The following is a 10,186-nucleotide window of genomic DNA, read 5'->3' as shown; positions in this document are numbered from 1 at the left end:
GCCGTCACACTTCACCTTGTTTTACCTGTTTCCTTGGGCAGACGTGCATCCATTGGTAGATTAAAAAAAACAAACAAACAACAAACAAACCCCACCACCATTATCCTGGGTAGATATGCACCCATACACCACCTTATTATGAGAGGACGCCCCTGAAAGATCTGCAGTCACATTTCACATTGTTGAAAGACATATTTACCTGCTGCCCTGGGTAAATATTATGCACCTATATATATCTCACCTTGTTGTAAGAGGGGTAGGATCCGTGGGCGTCAGCTGGGTGCTCGTGGCCCATGGTGTACATCATCACAGCATCTGACTTGTCTGGGGTTCTGTGTTCGAAACTGCGGTTGTCGTACATCGTGGTCAGGTGTGGCCACTGGGGAACAGAGGGAGGAGACACTGGCCGGGTTAGTTGACTGGTTAACTGACTGATATGGGTACTTACATGGAGTGATGTGGAGTGATGGCCTAGAGGTATAGTTACGCGTCCGCCTAGGAAACGAGAGAATCTGAGCATGCTGGTTCGAATCACGGCTCAGCCGCCGATATTTTCTCCCCCTCCACTAGATCTTGTGGTGGTCTGGACGCTAGTCATTCGGATGAGACGATAAACCAAGGTCCCGTGTGCAGCATGCACTTAGCTCACGTGAAAGAACCCACGGCAACAAAAGGGTTGTTCCTGGCAAAATTATTTAGAAAAATCCACTTTGATAGGAAAAACAAATAAAACTGCACGCGGGGGAGGGGGGTGGGGTGGAGGGTGGGTGGGGGGGTGGCGCTGTAGTGTAGCGACGCGCTCTCCCTGGGGAGAGCAGCCCGAATTTCACACAGAGAAATCTGTTGTGATAAAATAAAATACAAAATACAAATACATAACGCCTAACGGGCGCGACAGCCGAGTGGTTAAAGCATTGGACTTTCAATCTGAGGTGTCCCGGGTTCGAATCTCGGTAACGGCGCCTGGTGGGTAAAGGGTGGACATTTTTCCGATCTCCCAGGTCAAATTATGTGCAGACCTGCTTGTGCCTGAATGTGTGTATACGCACGCAAAAGATCAAATACGCATGTTCCAGATCTTGTAACCCATGTCAGCTTTTGGTGGGTTATGGAAACAAGAACATACCCAGCACGCACACCCCGGAAAACGGAGTATGGCTGCCTATATGGCGGGGTAAAAACGGCCATAAACGTAAAAAGGCCACGCATGTACACACGTGGAAGTTGCAGCCCACGAACGGAAACGAGGATCATCTGCATCACAAATTGACACATAAGCTTAGAGTTGGGCCAACAGCAAAAGTGAGAGATGTATGTTCACTGGTTTATCCATTATAATGGGAAGGCGTTGACAGCTTAGTCTTTTGTGAAGGACTATGACTATTGCACTGGCTCTTAGTGCTGCAGCCTTGGGGGCTATAGTTGCCCTCCGGTAACCATCCCAACGCTGATTGTCTTAAAACCCTCTTTTGAGTTTAGGTTTAGTTCAGTATATTATGGGATATTCGAATTGTCCACAACAGAATCAAAAGCATCCCTTTCTTCCTCCTCCATTGTCAGTCCTCCACCCCCCCCCCCCCAACACCCCCCCGACACCCCATCACACAATTTTCATTTGTACATTATATGCATATGCGAAACGGTGTCAATGTGTGTGTGTGTGTGTGTGTGTGTGTGTGTGTGTGTGTGTGTGTGCGCGTGCGTGTATGTGTGTGTGTGCGCGTGAGTGTGTGTGTGTGTGTGTGTGTGTGTGTGTGTGTGTGTGTGTGTGTGTGTGTGTGTGTGTGTGTGTGTGAAGTAAAATCAAAATGATCTTCATTCAGGGTAAAGAATAAACTTATACAGCTTTAAATTTTTTTTTTTTTAAATCCTACCCTGGAGATGACTTCGATCGAAGTAGTGTGTGTGTGTGTGTGTGTGTGTGTGTGTGTGTGTGTGTGTGTGTGTGTGTGTGTGTGTGAGAGTTAGTGAAAGAGAGAATGTGTGTGTGTGTGTGTGTGAAAGTGAGAGAGAGAGAGAGAGAGAGAGAGAGAGAGAGAGAGAGAGAGAGAGAGAGAGTGTGTGTGTGTATTTCGGACGTGAATTGAGTTTGTATCCATGTGTAGACGAGCGCGTAAACATTGCTGAGCACACGTTTTTCCGTGAGCCGGATATCAGCTGTGTGTGTCTTATCTGTGTCACACATACATGCACATCCTTAACCTGGGGGAACACAGACCTTGGGGAACACAGATCTGAGGGAACACAGACCTGGGGGAACATAGACCTGGGGGAACATAGACCTGGGGGAACACAGACCTGGGGGAACATAGACCTGGGGGAACATAGACCTGGGGGAACATAGACCTGGGGGAACACATACCTGGGGGAACACTGACCTGGGGAAACACAGACCTGGGGGAACACTGACCTGGGGAAACACAGACCCTGGGGAACACTGACCTGGAGGAACACAGACCTGGGGGAACACAGACCCTGGGGAACATAGACCTGGGGGAACACAGACTTAGAGGAACATAGACCTTGGGGGGAACACAGACCTGGAGGAACATAGACCTGGGGGAACACAGACCTGGGGGAACACAGACCTACCGGGAACACAGACCTTGGAGGAACACTGACCTGGGGGAACACAGACCTGGGGGAACACAGACCCTGGGGAACACAGACCTTGGAGGAACACAGACTTTGGAGGAACACACACCTGGGGGAACAGAGACCCTGGGGAACATAGACCTGGGGGAACACTGACCTTGGAGGAACACAGACTTTGGAGGAACACACACCTGGGGGAACAGAGACCCTGGGGAACATAGACCTGGGGGAACACTGACCTGGAGGAACATAGACCTGGAGGAACACTGACCTGGAGGAACATAGACCTGGGGGAACACTGACCTGGAGGAACATAGACCTGGAGGAACACTGACCTGGAGGAACATAGACCTGGAGGAACATAGACCTGGAGGAACATGGACTTGGAGGAACACTGACCTGGAGGAACATAGACCTGGGGGAACACAGACCTTGGAGGAACACAGACCTGGAGGAACACAGACCTGGAGGAACACAGACCTGGAGGAACACTGACCTGGAGGAACACAGACCTGGAGGAACACAGACCTGGAGGAACACTGACCTGGAGGAACATAGACCTGGAGGAACACTGACCTGGGGGAACACAGACCTGGAGGAACATAGACCTGGAGGAACACTGACCTGGGGGAACACAGACCTGGAGGAACACAGACCTGGGGGAACACAGACCTTGGGGAACACAGACCTTGGAGGAACACAGACCTGGGGGAACACAGACCCTGGGGAACATAGACCTGGGGGAACACAGACTTGGAGGAACACAGACCTGGGGGAACACAGACCCTGGGGAACATAGACCTGGGGGAACACAGACCTTGGAGGAACACAGACCTGGGGGAACACAGACCTAGGGGGAACACAGACCTGGGGGAACACAGACCTGGGGGAACACAGACCTTGGGGAACATAGACCTGGGGGAACACAGACCTTGGAGGAACATAGACCTGGGGGAACACAGACCTGGGGGAACACAGACCCTGGGGAACATAGACCTGGGGGAACACAGACTTGGAGGAACATAGACCTGGGGGAACACAGACCTATGGGGAACATAGACCTTGGAGGAACACAGGCCTTGGAGGAACACAGACCTTGGGGAACATAGACCTTGGGGAACATGGACCTGGGGGAACATGGACCTGGGGGAAACACAGACCTGAGAGAACACAGACCTGAGGGAACACAGACCTGAGGGAACACAGACCCTGGGGAACACAAACCTAGGGGAAACACAGACCTAGGGGGAACACAGACCTGAGGGAACACAGACCTGGGGGAACACAGATCCTGGGGGAACACAGACTTGGAGGAACACAGACGTGGGAAACACAGACCTTGGGGAACACAGACCTAGGGGGAACACAGACCTGAGGGAACACAGACCTGGGGGAACACAGACCTGGGGGAACACAGACCTTGGAGGAACACAGACCTTGGGGGAACACAGACCTGGGGGAACACAGACCTTGGGGAACATAGACCTGGGGGAACACAGACCTGGGGGGAACACAGACCTGGGGGAACACAGACCTGGGGGAACACAGACCCTGGGGAACATAGACCTGGGGGAACACAGACTTGGAGGAACATAGACCTGGGGGAACACAGACCTATGGGGAACATAGACCTTGGAGGAACACAGGCCTTGGAGGAACACAGACCTTGGGGAACATAGACCTTGGGGAACATGGACCTGGGGGAACATGGACCTGGGGGAAACACAGACCTGAGAGAACACAGACCTGAGGGAACACAGACCCGAGGGAACACAGACCTTGGGGAACATTGACCTGGGGGAACACAGACTTAGAGGAACATAGACCTTGGGGGGAACACAGACCTGGGGGAACACAGACCTGGGGGAACACAGACCTGGGGGAATATAGACCTTGGAGGAACACAGACCTTGGGGAACATAGACTTGGAGGAACACTGACCTTGGAGGAACACAGACCTGGAGGAACACAGACCTTGGGGAACATTGACCTGGGGGAACACAGACTTAGAGGAACATAGACCTTGGGGGGAACACAGACCTGGGGGAACACAGACCTGGGGGAACACAGACCTGGGGGAATATAGACCTTGGAGGAACACAGACCTTGGGGAACATAGACTTGGAGGAACACTGACCTTGGAGGAACACAGACCTGGAGGAACACAGACCTTGGAGGAACACAGACCTGGAGGAACACAGACCTTGGAGGAACACAAACCTAGGGGGAACACAGACCTGGAGGAACACAGACCTGGAGGAACACAGACCTGGGGGAACACAGACCTTGGGGAATATAGACTTGGGGGAACATGGACCTGGGGGAACACAGACCTTGGGGAACACAGACCTGGGGGAACATAGACCTTGAGGAACATTGACCTGGGGGAAACACAGACCTTGGGAAAAACAGACCTTGGGGAATATAGACTTGGGGGAACATGGACCTGGGGGAACACAGACCTTGGGGAACACAGACCTGGGGGAACATAGACCTTGGGGAACATAGACCTAGGGGAACATGGACCTGAGGGAACACAGACCTTGTAGGAACACAGACCTGGGGGAACACAGACCTTGGGGGAACACAGACCTGGGGGAACACTGACCCTGGGGGAACATAGATCTGGGGGAACACAGACCTGGGGGAACACAGACCTGGGGGAAGGACACACAGACCTGGAGGAACACAGACCTTAGGGAGGGACCACAGAGCTGGGGGGGAAACATAAGACACGCCCCCCTTGCACGCACTCATTGTCCCCGGCTCTCCTGTCAGTCAATGCTTGACAGCATCTGTCATGTGAGGAATGTGGTGAGGTGAGGTGAGGTGAGGTGAGGTGTGTCCCCTCCCCTCACCCCCCCCCCTCCCCACTGGCCCCGCCCCTCCCCCGACCCCCCAAAGCATTGTTAACGGTCTTCATGACCCCCCTCGCTGAGCATTGAGGTGAGCTGTATCTGTCAACTGAGAGAGTGATAGAGATGGTGGATGGAGTGGAGAGGGAGAGTGGGGGTGGGGAGAGAGAGAGAGAGAGAGAGAGAGAGAGAGAGAGAGAACGAACGAACGAACGAACAAAGTTTTTTATTGAGGGAAGTGGAATAAGCATACATGTGCTTTTTTTCATCCAGCCCTCAGGGCAAATGGAAATTGAATATGAATCAAAACATCCACAAAGTAGCAAAGAGATGAAGATATAAAGACATGACATTCACATTCACATTTAAACATGCACATCTACATAATAAACATGTACATTTACATAATCATGATACAAACATCATCATGTCATGAAGGAAAAAGATCAAACCATCCCCCCTTTAAAAAAAAAAAAAAAAAAAAAAAAAAGAGAGAGAGAGAGAGAGAGAGAGAGAGAGAGAGAGAGAGAGAGAGAGAGAGAGAGAGAGAGAGAGAGAAATGAAAGGTTGCTTCAATGAAAGCATGTTCCCCCCATCTTCCTGACAAGTTTTATATAAAGCAAAACCGAACTGAAACACACACACATACATATGTGCATACGCTCACACAGACACAGGCAAAACACTGAGAACAGTGAGAGAGAGAGAGAGAGAGAGAGAGAGAGAGAGAGAGAGAGAGAGAGAGAGAGAGAGAGAGAGAACATGAACATGAATGTTTATTCAGATGAGGCCTTGGCCCTTCCTGAAGAGGCTAATACAAAAGAATATGATACATGATTCTCACTAACTAACAAAGGTAACAGTGAACAGACTTAAGGTCTGTAAACGAACATTAGGAGACAGCAGTGCGTAGCCTCTTGCTTGCTTCGCGAATATACATAGCTAAATTAAAAAGACCTGTCTCATTTCTTGTTGACAACGACATATTTAGCCTGAAATGACATGGTTCTGTATAATACTTCGAATGAATTAATTTCACTCTGAGATCATGAAAAGCAGGGCAACAAAACAAAAAATGGATTTCGTCTTCTTTGGCCTGATTGCACAAGAGGCACATAAGTTCCTATTCACTTACGTTTCTGTATCTATAACAATGGCAAGCAATATCAGAGACACCGAATCTAAAATCACTTAAAGCACTCTTTAAATATCTATTCATATTTTTTTCCAAGGCTTTATCTTGTGCGTTGACTTAAAAAACATATACTGTGCAAATCTACGACTGTTATACATATGGTCATACCAGTCCTGCCATCTACAATCAATTATTCTTTGTTTAAAACATTTCAAGAATCCCGAGATACATTGAACACCCTGGTTATCCCAAACAAACGCAAATCCGTATGAATTTAGACATTTTCCTATGTTAGAAGCCCATGTCTTCTTACTGTTACTAAGTTTCGCAATAACTTGTAAGCCTTAGAAGACAATCTAAATTCATCCATTCTTGTAAGTTTTAGCCAGTATTTTATACATTTCACACACGAGCTCAAATAATCTGGATACCTACCCAGTTCTCCGTTCGATGGTCTACATTTAAAAAGCGCTTCATGGCACACAAATGCACCTTTTATATTATCACACTATTCTCCAACGCCCATACTTCTGCTCCATATTGCAGGATTGGCTGTACCTGAGTATCAAACAACTTAGAAAAAAACAAGAAATGAATCATGATTCAATTCATACAAAATATGAAAGATAACCACACCAGTCTTTCTTTTTTCTCTTCTTTTTGTGTGTGCTCTATTTGCAATATCACAACTTGCGAAACTAAAACTAAGTTCTGTTGTGAATTAAATGCCAAGATATTTGTATGCATTGACCACAACCATTTTTTTTTTCATTCCCATACATCCATCTCTCACTACGTTCCACACAGCCCGCCTTCACGGAACATAACAATGTTTGTCTTATTCATGCTTACTTTTAGCTTAAAATCTAGTTGAGAGAGAGAGAGAGAGAGAGAGAGAGAGAGAGAGAGACAGACAGAGAGAGAGACAGACAGACAGACAGACAGAGGCAGACAGACAGACAGAAATAGAGACAGACAGACAGACAGAGTCAGAGATAGAGAGGAGAGAGAGAGAGAGAAAGAGAGACAGAGAGAGACAGAGACCGAGAGACAGACAGACATACAGACAGAAATAGAGACAGACTGACAGTCAGAGATAGAGAGGAGGGAGAGAGAGACAGAGACCAACAGATATATATATATATATATATATATATATATATATATATATAGAGAGAGAGAGAGAGAGAGAGAGAGAGAGAGACCGAAACAGAGACAGTTTCAGTTTCAGTTTCACTTTCTCAAGGAGGCGTCACTGCGTTCGGACAAATCCATACACGCCACACCACATCTGCTGAGCAGATGCCTGACCAGCAGCATAACCCAACGCGCTTAGTCAGGCCTTGAGTGCATGCTTACATATTTGTGTACCTATGAAAGTGGATTTCATTTTACGTAATTTCGCCAGAGGACAACACTCTCGTTGCCATGGGTTCTTTTTCAGTGCGCCAAGTGCGTGCTGCACATGGGACCTCGGTTTATCGTCTCATCCGAAAGACTAGACGCTCAGTTTGATTTTCCAGTCAAACTTAGGAGAAAGGGCGAGAGCGGGATTCGAACCCACACCCTCACGGACTCTCTGTATTGGCAGCTGAGCGTCTCAACCATTCTGCCACCTTCCTCCTTGAGAGAGAGACAGACAGACAGAAATAAAGACAGACAGACAGAGTCAGAGATAGAGAGGAGGGAGAGAAAGAAAGAGAGAGAGACAGACAGACAGACAGACAGAGGAAGACACAGACAGAAATAGAGACGGACAGACAGACAGAGTCAGAGATAGAGAGGAGGGAGAGAGAGACAGAGACTGACAGATAAAGAGAGAGAGAAAGAGAAAGAGAGAGAGAGAGAGAGAGAGAGAGACAGACAGACAGACAGACAGAAATAGAGACGCACAGAGTGAGAGACAGAGAAAGAGAGGAGGGAGAGAGAGAGACAGATACCGACAGATAAAGAGAGAGTGAGAGAGAGAGAGAGAGAGAAAGAAGAAGAAAGACAGAAAGAAAGAAAGAAAGCATAATCAGGATAATCAATGCTTACCCCACATATCCTGTCATTCAGAAAGAAAGAAAGACAGTAAGGAAATAAACATAGAAAATAAAAGAGAAACGGATGCCGGATGAATGAATGGATGAATGAATGAATGAATGAATGAATGAAACAGAAATGTACAAACAAAATGATGGATTCAAATGACAGAAATCCGACAGGGAAGAAACGTTATCAATCCCACTGTTCAAATCACGACACAAAAGATTCAAGACAAAAAAAAAAATTATGAAACGAAAACAGAAAGACAACATTAGATAAATAAAACAAAATAAAACAAAACAATATGATACAATATAATATATGGTATAATACAATATGTGATATAATATGATATGATATAGTATAGAATCATACATAACATAACATAATAAGTGAAGCAAAATAACATAAAGTAAAATACAAACTAATAACAAAACAACAACAACAACAACAAAAAGTATCCAGAAAAAATCACACGAACCAAACCAACGTCAGAGTAAAATGAATAAATTCATTATAACTTAAATCTCATTGGACTGTTACCATTACGTCAATACTAAGGGGGGGAAAAACACAACAATACACAAATGAACACGAGTTGATTTTATGAAATAAAGAAATATATTTAAAAACAAACAAAGAAACACTCACTGAAACTGAAGAAAGCATATCTTTTTACTCACCGATCTGTAAGTACCGTACACAGCAGAATCCATGGTGACAATCTTATATTCACACACACACTAACTCTCAATCAAATTTCTCTTCATATATATATAAAAAAAAACAACAACCAACACCAACACAGCTGACCTTTTTGGCTCTACGTTTGCAAATGGAGTGCTCCCGAAACTACGATGCTTTCATGTTCGTCCGGTTCTCTGAGCGGCGCATGCGCACTAGCACTGGGTGACAGGAAAAATAATGGATGGACAAAACCCGTTTGCTTGCTAACAGGACACAGACAGACAGACAGACAGACAGAAAGAAAGACGGTTTTGAAACCACCCAAGCTTGACAGATTTACGTTCGTCTTTTGTTTTATACGAGTTTTGTTCCAGTGTGGAGATGATTTCGATCGAAATGGTGTGTGTGTGTGTGTGTGTGTGTGTGTGTGTGTGTGTGTGTGTGTGTGTGTGTGAAGTCAAATCAAAATGATCTTCATTGAAAATAAAGAATAAGCTCATACAGCTTTTTTTTTCTTCTTTTCTTCCTTTTTTTTTACATCCTACCCTGGGGATGATTTCGATCGAAGTTGTGTGTGTGTGTGTGTGTGTGTGTGTGTGTGTGTGTGTGTCGGGAGGTGTACCTGTGTGTGTATGTGTGTGTGTGTGTGTGTGTGTGTGTGTGTGTGAGAGAGAGAGAGAGAGAGAGAGAGAGAGAGAGAGAGAGAGAGAGAGAGAGTGTGTGTGTGAAGTCAAAATGATCTCCATTGAAGGTAAAAGAATAAGCTGATACAGTTGTTTTTTTTTTACATCCTACCCTGAGGATGATTTCGATGGAAGCTGCGCGCGCGCGCGAAAAGCAGGTACGTGTGACCAAAATCAATTATACATCTTGCTCCTCCCTTTTT

The 10,186-nt window shown here is 46.6% G+C and overlaps 1 protein-coding gene across 2 annotated transcripts in view; it reads right to left on the bottom strand.

The window, feature by feature from the left end:
• Nucleotides 1-9,528, bottom strand: part of LOC143275580 (uncharacterized) — a 26,584-nt gene extending 17,056 nt beyond the window's left edge. Inside the window, exons 1-2 of one of the 2 annotated variants that reach the window (XM_076579784.1) lie at nucleotides 9,427-9,528; nucleotides 242-379 (exon numbers count right to left, since the gene is read on the bottom strand). In XM_076579784.1, the coding sequence (XP_076435899.1) occupies nucleotides 242-361 (120 nt within the window). In that variant the 5' untranslated portion in view covers nucleotides 362-379; nucleotides 9,427-9,528. Of the gene's footprint in view, nucleotides 1-241; nucleotides 380-9,296 lie in introns of both variants that reach the window. The other variant, XM_076579783.1, reaches the window with a different exon arrangement.
• Between the last annotated feature and the right edge of the window lie 658 nt (nucleotides 9,529-10,186).

The sequence above is a fragment of the Babylonia areolata genome, chromosome 30 (genome assembly GCF_041734735.1).
Source record: "Babylonia areolata isolate BAREFJ2019XMU chromosome 30, ASM4173473v1, whole genome shotgun sequence".
Lineage (NCBI taxonomy): Eukaryota > Metazoa > Mollusca > Gastropoda > Neogastropoda > Buccinidae > Babylonia > Babylonia areolata.
Note: the sequence above shows the minus strand (reverse complement) of the source record. Positions and strands in the feature narration are given on the sequence as shown.